At 45.6% G+C, this 17,877-nt stretch overlaps 1 protein-coding gene across 3 annotated transcripts in view; it reads right to left on the reverse strand.

Annotated features, from left to right (window-relative positions):
* The window catches only part of Large1 (LARGE xylosyl- and glucuronyltransferase 1), a 576,767-nt gene that overhangs the window by 85,684 nt on the left and 473,206 nt on the right, over positions 1-17,877 (reverse strand). For all 3 annotated transcript variants that reach the window (XM_045152294.1, XM_045152293.1, XM_045152295.1), the window contains exons 8-9: positions 3,913-4,025; positions 1,239-1,364 (exon numbers count right to left, since the gene is read on the reverse strand). In XM_045152294.1, the coding sequence (XP_045008229.1) occupies positions 1,239-1,364; positions 3,913-4,025 (239 nt within the window). The remainder of the gene's footprint in view (positions 1-1,238; positions 1,365-3,912; positions 4,026-17,877) is intronic.

Genomic DNA, 17,877 nt, shown 5'->3' on the forward strand with positions numbered 1-17,877 from the left:
GACAGTTTCCTTTCAGCTGCTGTGACAGGATGTGATGCCTCAGTGGCCTGCTCTTCCATGCTTTCCCCTACATGATGAAATTTCCCCTTGAAACTGTAAGCCAAAATAAACCCTTTTTTCCCTCACAATGCTCCTGGCTGGGTGTTTTGTCCCAGTAATAAGAAGGTAATTGCTACACACATTTTATCCAGTATTTGTGGGTGTTCATTACAGGACTGGTTTCATTTTCTTCCTTTCCTGCTGTGGTTTGGATGTGAAATGCATTTGAACACTTAGATCTTGGCACATCACTTAATGGCTGTCCACTCCTGCCCCTGTAACCAAGGAATTCTGACATGCTTCTTACGTCCGGGTGGAACTGCATGAGTACCTTGGCCAATGGGTCACTGGTGATGTATGCCTCTGCATTTCCTCCTGTGCACCATGGCTTCCTCATCACCCATTACCTCACTAAAGGAGCACATCTGCCTGGCCTGCTGACAGCACTCTAGCTGTACTGAAGCTGATCATAGATGTCTGGGTTAGCCAAACATCTAACCCATACGTAGGTTCATCAACTAAATAAGTGGTTGCTGATTTCAGGCAAATCAGAATAGTTTGTTATGCAGCATTATCTACAGCTCTAGCTAACTGATACACTCTGCAACTCTCTCTTTAGACAGATACTTCCTCAGTGCTTGATATCTACAGTGCCTGCATGAAGGCTTTTCTGTTTCTGTCCCATCTCCAGAGAGAGAGAATGAGATAACTGTGCTTGTATTCTCCACCCTGACCCTCACACACTTTTTTACCTGTCCCCTGTGATGTTTATTGGTACCTGTGTCCTTGCATGCATGTCTCTCTCCTCCTCTTATTCACACTCTCATCTGAAGCATTCGGCATGGAACTAACCCACTAAAAAATGCTTTTGCTTTAGTTTAATCAGTGATCTGGACAGCTGACATGAGCCAAAACAGCTGGCAGCAGATGGCAAGAAGAATAAACACACAGGCTGTTTCTTAGGCGCTTTATGCTTTCTAGAAATCTCCAGAAAGAGTATGGAAGCAAATAACCAAAAAGAAGAAAAGTGTGTTCTTTCTGTTCTTCTGTGCCCCTTACCTTTTCTGCCACACTGCATACAGGCCCTAGTAAGTCCCCCACCCCCACCCCACCACCTAGCTTCTCTTGGTCCACTGCGGGCTCCTCATTCTGTCTCTGAAGATGAGGACTACATCCCAGCACGGCCCCTCTCAACCCACCTTCAGATCAGACACGTCCCTGTAGCATTGCTCAGAGCGAGTGTGGTCCGACAGCTGTACGTTCCAGAAGCAGGGGAGCTGATACACCAGGAAGGGGTTTTGTTTGATGACAGCATTGAAAATATCCTGAGGAGAAATGCCAAAGACACAGTCAAGTCACGGGACAGACTCAGCTCTCAGGCCCCACTGCCCGTGTGGGAGGGGTCTCGCACATCCTGGTCTGGGCACAGGGTTGCTCACACTTGAGGGTAGTTCATTTCCTGGAATCTCTAGGAACACAGTGACAATGTCAGGACAGAGAAAGGGGAATACTCAGGAAGACTAGATGCTCATGAGACCTCCTGGTCTTATAAAGCATCATCCAGAAGACTCACATGGGGACAAAAGGGAGTGACTTCCCTAAGCCAGCCAGTACATAATAAATGAAGTCATTTTTCCTCCTCTAGTCCCACCCTATGTGGGAGCTCTGTGCTATCCATCCTGAGTCTCCTGGAGAGAAAACTGTGTTGACAAGTTGCTCAGCTCATCCAGAGGGCTGAGACAAATTATAGATCTCCCCCTCACCCCCCGGCAGCTCCTTCCCTGGGCTCTTGGTTGGCCTGGTGATGGATGCTACTTGGATTCCTGCAGGCAACGGTATCCAAAGTATTCCTTCTGTGCTTCAAAATCCACTCTGACTAGACTGGGGAAGTTTTACCTCCCTCGGGCTCCTCCCCAAGCCCCTGCGTGGGGCCATGCTTATTAGCTGGCTGCTGACAGGTGGTGCTGGGAGGTGAATTATGGGCATTCATGGCAGAAGATGGCTGAATGAACCACCCTCACCAGATGTGGACAGACAATTGTTAGCTTTTGAGGTTACACTCAAGCCAACATGACCTGACTTGAAATATGAGGATGGCAGATGACTTTCCCCTCAGGTTTAAGATAGCATCTGAGTGATTTCATTTTCTTAACTCATTCATTATGTGCTGTAGCTCACTGTTTAGAAAAATAAAATCAGATTTTGGTTCCTTAGGGAAAAACTGCATAATAACGTTGAGCAAAGCCAGTGATGCAACCCTGCAAAGTTTCTTGTTTCCTCTGTCTTCAAAAAGTTTGTGGGGTCGGGTGCGGTTGCACATGCCTTTAACTCCAGCACTTGGGAGGCAGAGGAAGGAGTATTGCTGTGAGTTCGAGACCACCCTGAGACTACATAGCGAATTCCAGGTCAACCTGAGCTACAATGAGACCCTACCTCAGGGGGAAAAAAAAACTGTAGGAATTCGATAAACTGGGCAATTGAATGTTGAAGAAGACCCTGAGGAATGAGCTCCTTGTTTGGATGAAAAGGAAAATGGAACAACAACAAAATAAAAAAAAAAAAAAAACAAGAAAAAGCATCTTCCCATCTGAAGATGGCCACCAGTGTCACAGGAAGACGAAAAGCTAAGTGGGTGATCCTGATGTGTCTCTGGAGCCTTCCCCCTCTGCCTGTCAGCTTTCCCAGTCAATATGAGAAATGGGCTTTAGTGAACCCTTGTTCAAATTTTCGTGGAGTTTAAGGACTTTGCAATACTGTATGAAAAAAAGGGTGGTTTCCCAACTCTGGGGATTTGTCTTTCTTACTTAAATGCCATTCCCTTGAGTTCAGAGTCACCAGGGAAGGATCAGCTTATACATTTAGATGATATTTACCATAAAGGTAAGTGAAATGTTTGAGAAATAGGCAATGGCATGCTGGGACCTCCGGGAGCAGATGCATTCTAGAGATGTTAAAGATGGTGGCTTCTTGGCACATCAAACTGTTTCCATGAAAGGTTTTTCATTGGTTTCATAAAGCACTGTCTGGAAGGCTCATATGGGGCCAGACAGGGAGTGACCTTCCTAAGATGACATTAACTTCTGACACCCTTCTTCAGCAGGGCCAGGAATCCAATGTTCACTGTAAGTCTTCTGAATGAGCAAATGAAGGAACAAAGAGATAAACGAAGGGGTGGGAATGTTCTAGCCTGACAAGTGTAAGGCAGCTCTATCTACACATAGGGAGTCACACCATAGGCATAGAAAGAACTCAGACATAGCTACTTGAAGGATGCTTTGAGAAACAGTACCAGGCCTGGTGTAGTTTAGAACTGAGATATTCCCCCTGCCAAAAGTCTTCTCTTGATCCCCATTGGAGATGTTGGAATCTTTCAGAGGTGGAACCTATTCAGGGTTTCAGGTCACTGGGTGCACACCCTTAAAAAAGATCATGGGTCCCCAGTTTCTTCTTTTCCTGTGTGCCCCTGACATATGGGAAACAGCTTTGTTCCTTCACATGCTCCCACCATCATGTTCTTCTACTATGTTACTGGACCAAGTGAAATGTGGTCAACCAACCATGGTCTTAAAACTTCCCAGACTCTGGGTCAAAATAACCCTTTAAAAAGCCAGGCATGGTGGTACATACCTATAAGCCCTATGCTCGAGAAGCTGATGCAAAAGGATCAGTAGTTCAAAGCTAGCTTGGGCTATATAATGTAACCTTGATTTAAAATACATATACATATATATACGTGTGTGTGTGTGTGTGTGTGTGTGTGTGTGTGTGTGTGTATATGGCAACAACAACAAAAACCTTTTGCTATTCACGAGTTGACTATTTTAGGTATGTGTTCTAGTGACAATATACTGTGTACTAACACTGGCCACTCACCTGGTCAGCCAAGGAGGTAGACAACATGCCCATGAGCTCCCTCTCTGCCGTCAGCCTCCACATCTGCTCCCACTTCATCTTGCGCAGCTTGTCCAAAAGCAGGAGAATCACACCTGGGCCATAGCACAGGATAGAGGAACAAAAGAGCAATGGTGAGATGGAGCTGTGCACACTTCCACAGCATGGCCACAGCCCCCTGGGCTTCCTGGGGACAGTATTCTGTGCAGAGATACCTGATCACCGGAAAGGGTGAGCATTCCCTCCAAAAGTTCAGGCACAGAGCCTTCTCCATAGAGACCGCATGCACGCGCACATGGATTCTGTCCCAGGCTCTGCTAGGCACTCCATGGGAGACGACACCACGTCTCCAAAACACCCCGAGTATGTGAGAAAGAAACGCACACCTTCAAGGACTGTTGCAAGCGCTTAGTGGGGTGGGGAAATGAGTCTAGTATTTTGGGGGATGAAGGTGGTGATGGTTACACTCAGTGTGGGTGGGCTTAATGAACAGTTCACAGAAGTGTGGTTAAAACGGTCAGCTTATACGGTGTACCTGTTACTGCAATAAAAGCAAAAAACCTGATATGTAGTACATTCCTCACAGATATATTTTTTTTTCCTCTCTCCCTGTGTCCTTCTCTGGAGACACAACACCCTTATTTAGTTTGGCTGATAATGTGGGACTTGCACGCCATTTATCACTTATCTTTGCAGTTACAGAGCAGTTTCTTCTTTAGTTAAAAAAAGATAGTCCATATTTAATTCAATTAGCAACCATCATATTGGTCAAGACATATGACCCAGGTACATGTGGCCTAGCCAGAGGGAGTAGCAATTGTGTAGTGTGTTACATCACAGCCTACAATCCTGTAACCAGTTGGCTGAGAGGTCACTTCCCGTCTTCAGATACTATGAATGGGCAGAACGTGTTAGCGCGTCTGAGCTACGAATGTCAGAAATGTGTCGTTCTTGGCTTTAGAAGGCCCAAATTCCAGCTCTACGATGAGGAGTGCTTTGAAATGCACCAGGTAGCCCCTGAATTCATGACCTCACAGCAGCTGCTGTTTCTTGCATGATATAGGGTCCATCATCATGCCATGAATTATGGAGGAAAGCATAAAAAACCCCCACCAAGTCAGGTGTGGTGGTGCACGCCTTTAATTCCAACACTCAGGAGGCAGCAGAGGTAGGAGGATCACCATGAGTTTGAGTCCATCCTGAGACTACACAGTGAATTCCAGGTCAGCCTGGGCTAGAGAAAAAAAAAGCCACCAAAACAGAAAAGGGACAACCTGGAAAGGAGAAAGGAGTCAATGTAAGAGAGACAGGGAGAAAAGAAGTTTCAGTGGTTTAACAGACAAGACCGTGATGAACTACCTCCCAGACCTCTGCTGTCATGGGGTCTGCTGCTCTGTTTCCAGAAGCTGTGCAAAGCAGCTTCCTTATGACTCTGCCCCCAGGACTCCCAGACACCTTAACTCAATTGTGTGACAGTATAGAGTAGCTGTGCACGTCTGTCCCAATGTTTTCAACAGGGTCCTCCTTGACTCACTGATATTTGTGTCATGCGCATAGAAGGAAGGTCTCACACTGGGTCTTTAACCCAAGATCCAAAACCCTTTGAGTTCCTAAGAAGCTAACAAGAGCTTGTTGTTTCCTCCTTGTCATCATTTTGTAGTTAGTGAGAGACCTGGGTGTATGCAACAGGACAGGGTGTAGGGCAGAAGCTTTTCATTGTGTACTTTAAACAACTAGATAACAGCCAGGCTTTTTTGAGGTAGGGTCTCACTCTAGCTTAGGCTGACCTGGAATTCACTCTGTAGTCTTCTGTGTGCTATTGAGGCAGGAGGGGGTCAAGTTTTCCAGAGATGATTTTCCTTCATGATCCCAAGATCTTTACAAGATAGAGTTTTCCTTTCCTGGTTTTATCTGTGGAGAAGTAGAAGGGCCAGCACTGGTGCTTGTTCTATTTACAGTTCAACAGCAGCTGTCTGCCTCACACCGAAGCCTGGGCTTCTTTGCTACTACACAGTCCAGAGCATCCACAATGTCACTTTGGTGCTGTGGGCTGCATTTTCCTTTCTTTTAGTTTTTTTTTTTTTTTTTTTTTTTTTTTGAGGTAGGGTCTCGCTCTAATCCAGGCTGACCTGGAATTCACTATGCAGTCTCAGGCTGGCCTCAAACTCCCAGTGATCCACCTACCTGTCTCCCTTGTGCTGGGATTAAAGGTGTGTGCCACCATGCCTTGCCAATTTTTTGACTCATTTTCTACATGTGTAAAATGAGGAAAATACTAAGTGCTCCACAAAACAGAAAACCTATGTGTTCCCTTGGTAGCCTCCCTCCCTCCCTTTCTTTCTTCTTCTTCTTCTTTTTTTTTTTTTTTTTGGTTTTTCAAGGTAGGGTCTCACTCTAACCCAGGCTGACCTGGTATTAACTCTGTAGTCTCAGGGTGTCCTTGAACTCACGGCGATCCTCCTACCTCTGCCTCCCGAGTGCTGGGATTAAAGGCGTCCGCCACCACGCCCGGCTTCTTCTTTTTTTTTTTTTTTTTTTTTAAGCAGGGTCTCACTCAAGCCCAGGCTGACCTGAAATCCAATCTGTAGCCCAGGCTTGTCTCAAACTCACATGTTCCTTATAGGCCAGAGACACTATGCCCAGCTCAAACTTTCTCTCTTTGAAAAAAAAAAATGGCGTTCGAGTGTATTTGGTGTGCGTATGTATGGTACATGTATGAATGTGCCCAAGTGTGTGTGGCCCCGTGTGCCTGGGAGCGGAGGCCCGAGGAGAGTGCTTGGCTGTGCTCCGCCGCCTCTCTGCACTGCTCTCGCTGAATCGGGAGCTGCTGCAAGCTCCAGCGATTCTCCTACCTCTGCCTTCCACAGGACTGTGGTGACAGGCGTGCATGGTTACGTGCAGCTTGTGACATGGGCGCTGGCAGGCAATCTCAGGCCCTCGTGCTGGTGCAGGCGGCCCTTCCAGCTGACCTGTTTCCCCAGCCCCTGTGGTAACTCTGGTGATGTTCAACTACAAACTGTCCTGAGTGAAACCAAAGCTTGGTTGATAGAGTTTGTCAGTTTCCATGGTGTTGGTGCACTCAGCTCGGGTCATTTCAGGCTAGCAATGTGATGTCACTGGCCTGAAGTTGGGAAGAAATGCAGACAGCCGGGCCATCCTGAGCATACAGGCTAGCTCCAGCGCAATGTGGGAAACCTTCCCCAGGGGATGTGTTTTGAGGCAGGGACACTTGTAAAAACAGTAGAGTTCACATTGAATGTGATACTTGGAAATGGGACCAGCTAGGGGAGGTATGGGGAAAGGTGAAGGGGTGGGATAAATAAGAACAAAGTATAATGACATGTGCATGGGCATGCCATTGAAAAAAAAAAAAAAGCCATTACAGGACTGGAGAGATGGCTTAGCAGTTAAGCTCTTGCCTGTGAAGCCTAAGGACCCTGGTTTGAGGCCTGATTCTCCAGGACCTACGTTAGCCAGATGCACGAGGGGGCACACGCATCTGGAGTTCATTAGCAGTGGCTGGAGGCCCTGGCGCGCCCATTCTCTCTCTCTCTCTCTCTCTACCTCTTTCTCTCTTTATCACTCTAAAATAAATAAATAATTAATTAAAAAAAGAAAAACAAAACCACAACTTCGTATGCCAAATGATTCACTTAAAAACGGATGACTTGATTGTTTCTTTAGGGGCAGAAAGTTAAATAACATTTATGAAATCTATAGCCGGAATTTACAGTGACTTGGCGAATGATTCGAAAACGTGAGTCCAGTTCAGCGTGTAGAAGATAATTTCCTCCAACCTTATTGCAACAACTGAATTCAAGTAGACTGGGCTCATATCTAGAGCCAAGGGTGGCATGTGAGCTCAGAGTAGACAGGACAGGTGCTGATGCGCATCCCGGAGCTTCTGGAGAGGTCTGCGCACACTGTCGGTCTCTGGAGCCTGGGCTCAGGGCGGGCGCTTTCAATGGCACTAAGTCTCGGCAAGCTCGTGGGGACTCAGGGGCAACGCTGGCCATCAAGCTCCTTGGAGACGGGTCGGGATCAACAACCTACGACTAAGTGCAGAACCATAAATAAGGCCAGTCTCCCAGTTGCCCAGACTTTGACTTCATACAATTCACATTTAATTTTTATGACTTATTTCAACCCAACCAAAGTCCAGAACCTAATGTAAAGAGTCCCCTCCAACAATATATAATAAGTGACAGACATGGAACATGATAGATTGACCCGCAGGTCTGCCATCTCACTGCACTTGCCTGCCTCCTCCTCAGAGGCAGCGGGTCTCACATGGCGGCCGTGTCAAGTCTGCATGGTTTTATAAGTTCATTCTCTGCACCAACAACGGCAAACGATCTGTGCTGATTTTGGTGTATTTCATGTTGCATATTTCCTATTCTAACGGTGTCTATCCACTGTTGTGCGTGTGATTTAACAATGTCAGTTATTTTGACTTCTAGTTCATTATTAAAGTTACTTCACTCATTTGATAAAAACTCCACAATCTGTTTATGTATTCCTCTGTTGAAGAATATTTGCATGATTTCCTACATTTTTGCTGTCATGAACAATGCTGAAATAAACACCTTTACCACGATTCATATTAGCATGGAAGGAAGCCTCGCTAGGGAACTGTCTCCCAGGGACTCAGTGTCGGTGGTGGGACTTATCTCAAAGCATCTCCAATGACTCCAGCTTCCTTCTCTCCTACAGTCTGGCCATTGTTGCGAGTCCCTTAAAATGGCTTTGATCTCTCTCACTTACTCAACAGTTAGGTATGGAGGACCTATTCTGTGCAAACTAACAGAAATAGACGAACTTGCTTTCTTTCCCCACTTTCCCACATCTCATTGGCTTCACTCACTACATTAGCTCAACATACAGTTAGTGGAGGGCCAACACTCAGCTTCTCTAGTTCTTCACACAGGAACATAAGCATGAGCAAGAAGGAAGGTCCTCGTCCCGTGACAATTCCACGTGCTTTGCTTAGGAACGCAGAGAACCTGCCCAGCTTATGAGGGGAACTCATAGGTGGACGGCTGAGGTTAGCCTGGGCTGGTGTCTGTCTGGCAGATAGGGAAGAGGGTCTGAGGGAAGCACGTGGACAGAGGCATGTAGGTAGGGAGGCAGAGTGGAACACTGAGATAAGTGACAAGTGTGTCAGAAAGAGAGCTGACATAAGGCCCGAGTCACGATGTGAGCCCGGTTAGGTGGGCAGAGGATAGATCTAGAAGTGTTCTGGATCTGTGTCAAGCAGGCGCCTTCCAGTATGGACAAGGGTATGCTCACAATCTCTGGGTGGCTTGTAAAAGGGCTTCTCCAGGCATTCAAGCAAATCCAGGTGCTACTCCAATGCCTCATGGATGTGGGAATGGCTGTCTAGACACACATTACTTGTGAGGTACACCTGTTGGGAAGCCATGCTGAGGATACCTGGGAGATAATGCAGGGAACCGAGTGACCACAACAGGATCTGCTTTAGAAAGGCCCAGCTGGACTACCCCATATCATGTCATTCCGTAAGACCAATGTCTCAAGATATTAGCCGGTCCAAACAACAATTCTTGAACCCTGGTCATGAGGAAGCCTGCCTGAGCCTTTCCCCATGTTAGTTTCCCTCTAACATAACTGCTGCAATGCCACCCCCCCCCCACCTTCTAGGCTGGTTCCGGAATGTGATGAGCCAGTGATCGGGCACAGCTCTCCGTGGGATTCCAAGAGGGTCACTCAATATTCTATTCTCTTCCTCAATGTAGGCAAGACTCAGGGTCCAAAAAAGATCACGAAAATGTAATCTCCTCTAATCTCCCGACAATTTCAGAAAGGAGACAGGTAAGATATGACCACTGCTTTCAGATGGACATGAAGAAGAAGGTACTGAGAAGAGGGGGTGTGGTCACCATGCTCCCTCCCTCCCTTCCTTCCTTCCCTCCTTCCCTCCCTCCCCCCACTCTCCCTTCCTTTCTTTCTTCCTTTTTCTTTCTTTCCTTCTTTCTGTGTGCGTGCATGAGTGTAGTAGGTATGATGTGATACATCCCAAGGCCAGAGGAAAATGTTGTGTGTTCTACTCCATTGCTCAGCCACTTGTTTTCTGGAGATGGAGACTCTTTACTAGTTCAAGTTTGCTATTAAAAAAAGTATTGACAACTTCCGTAATTGTAGACAATAATCCATGGTAATTCCCCCCTCCCCCACTTTCCCCCTTGCAACTCCACTCTCCATCATCCCCTACATAATGTTCTGGACACCCGGGATCTCCCGGTGCCTGACACTACCTACTCAGGACCATCATCATAGGAGGAAAAGATGATGACATCAAATAAAAGTTTGCCATTTTTTACGCCCTAAGAATTCCCCAGGGCGTCTGCTCCCCACATTACTAGGGTTATAGATGTACCCAGCCATGCCCGGCTGTTTACATGAGTGTTGGGAACAGAAATCAGCAGTGGTCTTAATGCCCCATCAGGCCCTCATGTGTGCTTAGGAAGAATCTTTGGCTGCTGAGCCATCTCTCCAGTTAAATGGTTCATGTCTATCAGGAGAATCACCTGGAAGACCTGTGTTTCAACATTCCTCTTCGTCCAGCAGGGCCCTGGGGAGTGCATTCCTTCACATGTCCATGTTCTGAAAGACTGCAATTCCTGATAACTATAAGCGCAAAACATGGACGTGGTCCAAGAAGGCCAACTCAAGCTCACAGAATATCAGGCTTCCCAGGTCCACGGGCATGGTGCCCCTTGACCTCACAAACTGACCAGTGGTAATACTGCCCGGTCTTTCATCATGGGCCCTACATTCAGAAGTGATTTCTTCAAAAGCTATTTCATATATTTTCCTGAGTGTGTCCTGTGTTCTATTCAGTGGGTCACTAGTCCCAGAGCTTAGGGAGCAAAGCCTGGGGGAATGACCCATGGGTCATTCATCCATGGCAGGTGGAGGAAGAAGTAGGGGAGTGGGAGAAATATTTAGAAGAGACTTCTAGAAATAAAAGCTGTCTAAATGGAAACCCAAAGCATGGTTGTTAGTGGTGGTAGGGGAGGAGGCTAGGCAAGAGAAGGAAGAGTTAAGGTCAAGCCAGGGAGGCGCAGGGCAGAGGTTTTACTGGAACAGGCTGCTGACCATCTATCAGGCTGCAAACATTTCCCACCACCCTGGAACAGAAGACCTTAAAAGGTAATAAGCCATTTCCCCCCCTTCTTCTCTCTCTCCAACAAAACACAACAACAAAAAAAAAAAATCAAAACCGGCTGCATAGAGTTGTCTAGCAAGGTGGAAAGTATTTGTCTTGCTCATTGTCGCTTAATTAGACACATGATATTCATACAACAAGTATGTTCATGCCTTGGACTGATGCAGCAGAATGAGTGGTGGGAGCCCAGGTGCTGTGGAGCTGCCCTCAAAGGGGACAATGGATGCAAGGATGTAACCATAGTGACTTGGAAATCACTCACTACCCCTGAAAGAACTACTGGGTCCCTAACCCACAGTTCCTGTTTGTAACATAGGGACAATCTCCTGCTGATGCCAAGATGACTCTGAGAAGTGAAAAATCAGGTCTTTGAAACCACTGCTTAGAGTAGGCTCAGTACCCATGCGTGTACCTCTGAAGGATATAATGTGATAATGAATGTTCATATCTAGCAAGTCCTTTGCTAGCCTGAATTTAGACTGCCCTCACTATCTCCAGAATCTCCATTGTGTGTAATGCCCAGGATACTTGAAATGCCTACAATATTTTGACATATTCCCAGGCCCACGACCCTCTAGCAGTCTGACGATAGTCAGCTTATGGTGTCACAACAAGTGTTAATTGGGAGGTCCCCTGGGGTTACGGCAAGTGACAGCTAGAAGAAACAACCATAGGAAGAAAAATATATCACCACAAAAGAAAAAAAAAACCCTCTACTACATGGAAAATTATGTGCATAAATTATGTTCTTATGTGGTGAAAGGAGTCTGCTTAGGGTTTAAGATAGAGATGCACTGATAAGACTTCTAAGAAAACATGCTCTCCTCTAAGGCAGGGAGTTTGTAAGCAGGAGGTAAGAGAGCTGAAAAGCCACATTTCCAACAGCAACAGAATTTTAAGGCACTCAAATGAGCAGAAAACCAATATTCCCAAGGCAAAACAATCTAAACTATTTACTGTCCTCACTCTCCTGTTGCTGGGGACACATCCTACCTAATGACTCTAATGGGCTTTCAAAGTATTATGGCATGGTACATAAAAACCTGGTGAGAAGTTTCAGAAACTATACATTTCCACATTAAGGTGTCTAGTTATCAGTCACTGAAGTGGAGTAATTTCTACTAGGATTAATATAAATTATACAACTGCATACAAGGTGGGTACAAGCTGTTTAAGTGCACACTAGTTGAAAGAATGAAAACAGGGTAGGAGAGATGGCTTGCCAGTTAAGGTGTTTGCCTGCAAAGCCAAAGGACCCAGGTTCAACTCCCCAGGACCCACGTTAGCCAGATGCACAAGGGGGAGAATGCATCTGGAGTTTGTTTGCAATGACTGGAGGCCCTGGCATGCCCATTCTCTCCCTATCTCTGTACCTGCCTATTTATATATCTCTCCTTCTCTCTAATAAATAAATACAAATAAAATATTATATGAAAAAAGAATGAAAACAATTCCACTGGAAACTAGATGTTTCAAGCTAAAAGGTGGCTTTGAAACATGTGCCCTGGGTCAGATGCCAGCACTGTTTTCTGCTGTCAGGAGGAAGGTGGTGCTAAAAAGCTTGACTTTGGCTTTTGTGTGTCATTTGCTTTTGAGCTATCTGCCCAATTTCCAGACTTGTCACTGGCGTTCAAGAGCTTGGAACCTGCCCTTTGCTCTGGAGTACTCTGCCCGGAAACTCATGGCCTTGAATTTGACAAGGGCTTCTTAGTGGAGTTGGCTGGGATTCGTGGGGCCAATAGGGTTTAGCTATAGCAATTGTGCTAGGAGCAGAAGAGACTGATGCCAGATAAATCAATGAATAAATAGATAGATGAGAAACCAATTATTTGTCCTGTGAACACCTAGACCAGTAGAAGAGCTTTCATCTGGGCAGCAGAGGGTGAAGTTTCTTTTCCCCATTGTGACTATGCAGCCAAAATGGCAGCAAGAATAAGGCAGTGTCTCTGCAGAGAGGAGAGAGTAGAAAGCTTTCAAAAACTATTTTTACATGGGGAAGATATTGATTTTTTTTTTTTTTGCCAGTCCAGTTTTAAATGGGAGAAAAGACTAAAACTAGTGACAATGACAATGATGCTTATTGTGTGCCATGCATAAAAGACAAGACTGTTTACTTTCACGGCCTCTAGTTCTTGGGAAAAATTTGCAAGGGATATGGAATTATCACCATTTTATAGATGAAGACACGAGGTCTCACACAGCTAATTGGCAGAAAAATTAATCATACTTTCTGACTTGTGATCCTTCCACCACACCACATTGCCTTCTGTGTGTATATATGTATATTCTGTATGTATATATGTGTGTCCACACACATGCATATGTGTATGTACTTTTGTGCAAACCTACTTACTAAATACAGGGAAACCCAGTTGCATCAGCGGCCTCGAACCCACACAAAGTAGCTATGCCTGGAGGAAGGGTCAGTCAGCACTGGGAGGCACGGAGAAGGCCACAGGCCAAGTGCAGATGGCCCTGTACAAACACAGGTGGACGCCAAGCATGAATGAGGTCAGGAGCAGCAGGGTTTCCCCGAGGACAGTCATGTCATCATAAAGTGTCACATCACGGCTGGGGTAGGCCTGACCTTGTGTTGATGACTGTGGTCATGGGTTGGAGCCCAGAAACACTTAAACTGGGACAGTGCATCAGAGCTGACTCACGCCCTTCCCCTCCCACATGCTGGAGGGGTTGCCTTTCCATCTCCGAGTCCACCTAACACATTTCTCAGAGCATGTGTGGAGCTGACTCTTAAAGACAAGGGGGACTGCTCACACTTACTTGGTGGTATGAATTACCATTCATCACCGTGGTTACAAAAGAAACTTAAGGGAAGAATTCCTTCGTCCCACACTTTGAACAAATATAGTTTGAAGATCTTGGTGGGGAAGGCAAGGGAACAGGTAGCTCCATCGTGGCAGGAGTGGGATGCTCTTTCCTCTCTATTTCAGAAGAGCAGAAAGTAGAGAACGGATACTGCTGACAGTCACTGGCCTTTCTCCTCTGCCTCACTTTATTCAGTCTGGAATGCAGACCGTGGGCTCCCACCCACACCCAGCTAGTGTTGCTGGACATACCCTGCACAGAAACACTCGGACCATGCTTAAGTAAATTAACCTAGTTTAGAAGATGGGGCACAAGTACACTGAGACTTCAGTTGACATCACATGTATATGCTGAATCTCAAAGGTGGGCCATTGCTCCTCCCTCATTGCAAGTTCTCCCTGGCTTCTGTCTGTGTTTCTCTAGATTCTTAGTCGTCTGGTGGTTCCTGAGGCTTTGCTGGTCACACCAGCTAAACTGTCAGTGGGTATTGAGCATAGAGTGCTCTGTGGGAGGCCCCCAGGCTCTCATCCGGGAAATGCTTGTGAAAATGACCCCTGCAATCATGTCTTTCCTCCTTTTTGCTTTGAAGCACTAAAATTCTCTTCTCATGCATGACCCAATAAGAAGGTGAGTTTATTAAAAACTACTCAATTTAAGATCCCCTGCTGATTTTTACTGCAGACACACTTTTGAGCATATAATTAAAGGGTTCTGTAGTCTACATTTTGCTTCTTTAATTTTTCCTTCTTGAAAGTTGAGTGAGATAGTGAAAAGGGGAGAGAAGAAGAGAATTGGCTTAGCTGGATAATTTTTGAAAATAGGGATGCAATGGAGTACAAAGTGATTATCTGAGTGGCTTTTATATACCAGGCCTCAGGTATTCAGAGATTAAAGACCACGATGGGTGCTTGAATGGAGAGACTGCTAAGGTGTGTGTCTGGAATGCCCCCTATAGACAAGCTGTGGGGGTTTGATTCATGTGTCCCCCATAAACTTAGGCATTCTGAATGCTAGGCTCCCAGCTGATGGAGAGTTGGGAATTAACGGTTTCTGAAGGCAGCTTATTGTTGGGGGCGGGCTTATGGGTGTTATAGCCAGTTTCACCTTGCCAGTGTTTGGCACACTCTCCTGTTCCTGTTGTCCACCTGATGTTGGCCAGGGGATGATGTCCACTTTCTGCTTATGCCATCATTTTTCCCAGCCATCATGGAGCTTCCCCCTTGAGCCTATAAGCCAAACTAATCCTCATTTTCCTCACAAGCTCCTCTTGGTCAGTTGATTTTTACCAGCAATGCAAACCTGACTGCAACAGTAAAGTTGGTACCAAGGAGTGGGATTGCTGCTAGACACCTGAGTGTGTGGCTTTGGCCTTTTGGAGTTGATTTTCAAGAGGAATGTGGAAGGATTTGAAACCCTGGCCTAGGAGATGCTTTGTAGTGCTGTAAGTACAGCTTGATGGACTATTCTGGTCAGAATTGAAAGACCTGAATGCAATAAGAACTATGGATTGTGAGGTTTGGCTTGTGTGGGTGAGAAAGAGCTTTGCCTGGACTGGGCTAGAAGCAGTTTGTGTGAGAGGCTTGCTGTTATTCCCGTTCTGAGAATGTGTACAGGGTTGCATTGCATAGAAATGGACTAGTGTGAGCAAAGGGATATGGCACAGAAATGAAATCTTTGGGCTGAAACTTCTGCCTGTTCATCTGCAATTATATGAAAGATTACAACCTTTGAGATTGGGCCAGCTGACCTGCACTGGGGGCAACAGGAAGAATATAGACTCTTTTGAAGGGGTATAAGTGCTAAAGGAGTGTCCTGTTCTTCAAAGTCTGCTTTACTGCCCCCTGGATTAACAAATTGGCACCCTACCTGGTATTATGGAGTATAAGAAATACAGGAAAGAGAGGGTCATTGAATTTACAACACAGTCTTGTGTTTTGGAAATGGCCATAGGCAGTGTGAAGTAGGTTTCTGGATACCTGCATGGAGCCATGAGAATGGACCATGAATTGCAGTGGAGACCCAGTGGAGATACCAGGACCATGAGATGGCTGCTAAGGAAAGCTGTCAGTCCTGGATGAAGTTTTCCAGGACTGTGAGTAGCCTAGCTGGAGGGCAGAATTGAAACTCCAGAGACTTGTTGCTGGTTAGAATTATTAGACTTGGAGATTTGTCACTGACTAGGGTTGTTTGACTTGGGAGCTAAGGAATTTGAAGTTTTCCCTGCTTGTTTTAAATCTTGTAGTGGCTAAATATTTCTTTGCTATACTGAATGCCATTTTTTTCAGTGTGAATGTTTAGCCATTATGGATTTTGGGGGGATATTTTGGTATTATGGCTTATATAAAAGACGTTGGACTATGGGAATGATTGAACATCATTAGGATTCATAATACTATGGAGACTTTTAAAGTTGGACTGAATCACATTTTACATCATGGATAGTTATCAGTTTATGGAGGCCAGGGACAGAATGTGGTGGTTTGATCTGGGTGTCCCCAATAAACTTAGGTGGCCTGAATGCTAGGTTCCCAGCTGATGGAGATTTGGGAATTAATGCCTCCTGGAAGAAGTATATTGTTGGGGGGTGGGCTTATGGGTATTAAAGCTAGTTTGCCCTTGCCAGTGTTTGGCACACTCTCCTATTGCTGTTATCCACTGGATGTTGGCAAGGGTGTGATGTCCACCCTTTGTTCATGTTATTGTTTTCCCTTGCCACCATGGAGTTTCCACTCGAGCCTGTAAGCCAAAATAAACCTCTTTTTCCCACAAGCTGCTCTTGGTCAGTTGATTTCTGCCAGCAGTTGTGTAGCAATTGACTGCTACACAGCCCATGTTGAAAGGATGGGCCCCCTGTATGGCACCAGTGAGAGATGGTAAAGGGCGTTCTGTAGGTCATTGGGGACATACCCTTGAAGAGGATTGTGGGCTCCTAGCTCCATTATTGCTCCCCGTTGCTTCATAGTCATGAGGTGAACAGTTCTGGTGCCCTGCAGACTCCTTCTATGATATACTGCTTCTCCATAGAAATAAAAGCCATAAGTCAAAACTTTTGTGCAAAGCAGGAGGCAAAAATCATTCTCTTCCTCCTTCTTTTTGTGTATATGCATAAATGTGTGTGTGCATGTACATGTGGTGGCTGGGGGGGGGGGCAGAGGACCATCTCGGCTATTGTTTCTTAGGTGCCATCCACCCATGGATTTTTTAAGACAGGGTCTGTCTTCAACCTGAAACCCACCAAGTAGGCTGAACTGGCTGGCCAGGGAACACTAGTGATTTGCTTATCTCCAGCTATCTTCCCAGTCCTAAACCTTTTTAAATTTACAAGTTGACTATTTCCAAGTGTTTATTACTGTATTGGAAAGCTGGCTAACTAAGAAAGAGCTATAGCCTAGGCCAATACAGTGTGATCCTAGCTCATGTCATGGGAAACTTTCCTTTAAGAAAATAACACTTTGTCCCTCCTCTTTATCTCACTAGATGGAGCTCACTTAGCTAAGGGTATGGCAGGGCTAATGACATATAAAAATTCAGTGGAGCCGGGCGTGATGGCACACCCCTTTAATCCCAGCACCTAGGAGGCAGAGGTAGGAGGATCGCTGTGAGTTTGAGGCCACCCTGAGACTCCATAGTGAATTCTAGGTCAGCCTGGGCTACAGTGAAACCCTACCTCAAAAAAACCAAAAACAAAAAAAGTTTGGTGAATGTCAAACATCTTTCAATCAAGATTTATTGAGTACTCTTATTTATCTCTATCAGTAAATGATTGTGAAATAATAAAATACTTTCAGAAAAGCATAAAGATTATGGAAGATGGCTTTGAGATTTTTTTAACCTAGTCATCCCAGCATTGTCATTAAAATCTTGGCCAAGAAACAGAACTTCACCAGATCAGAATCTCCTTCCTCAGTCACACACCACCCACTATCATCTCA

The sequence above is a fragment of the Jaculus jaculus genome, chromosome 6 (genome assembly GCF_020740685.1).
Source record: "Jaculus jaculus isolate mJacJac1 chromosome 6, mJacJac1.mat.Y.cur, whole genome shotgun sequence".
In the NCBI taxonomy this organism is placed as follows: Eukaryota; Metazoa; Chordata; class Mammalia; order Rodentia; family Dipodidae; genus Jaculus; species Jaculus jaculus.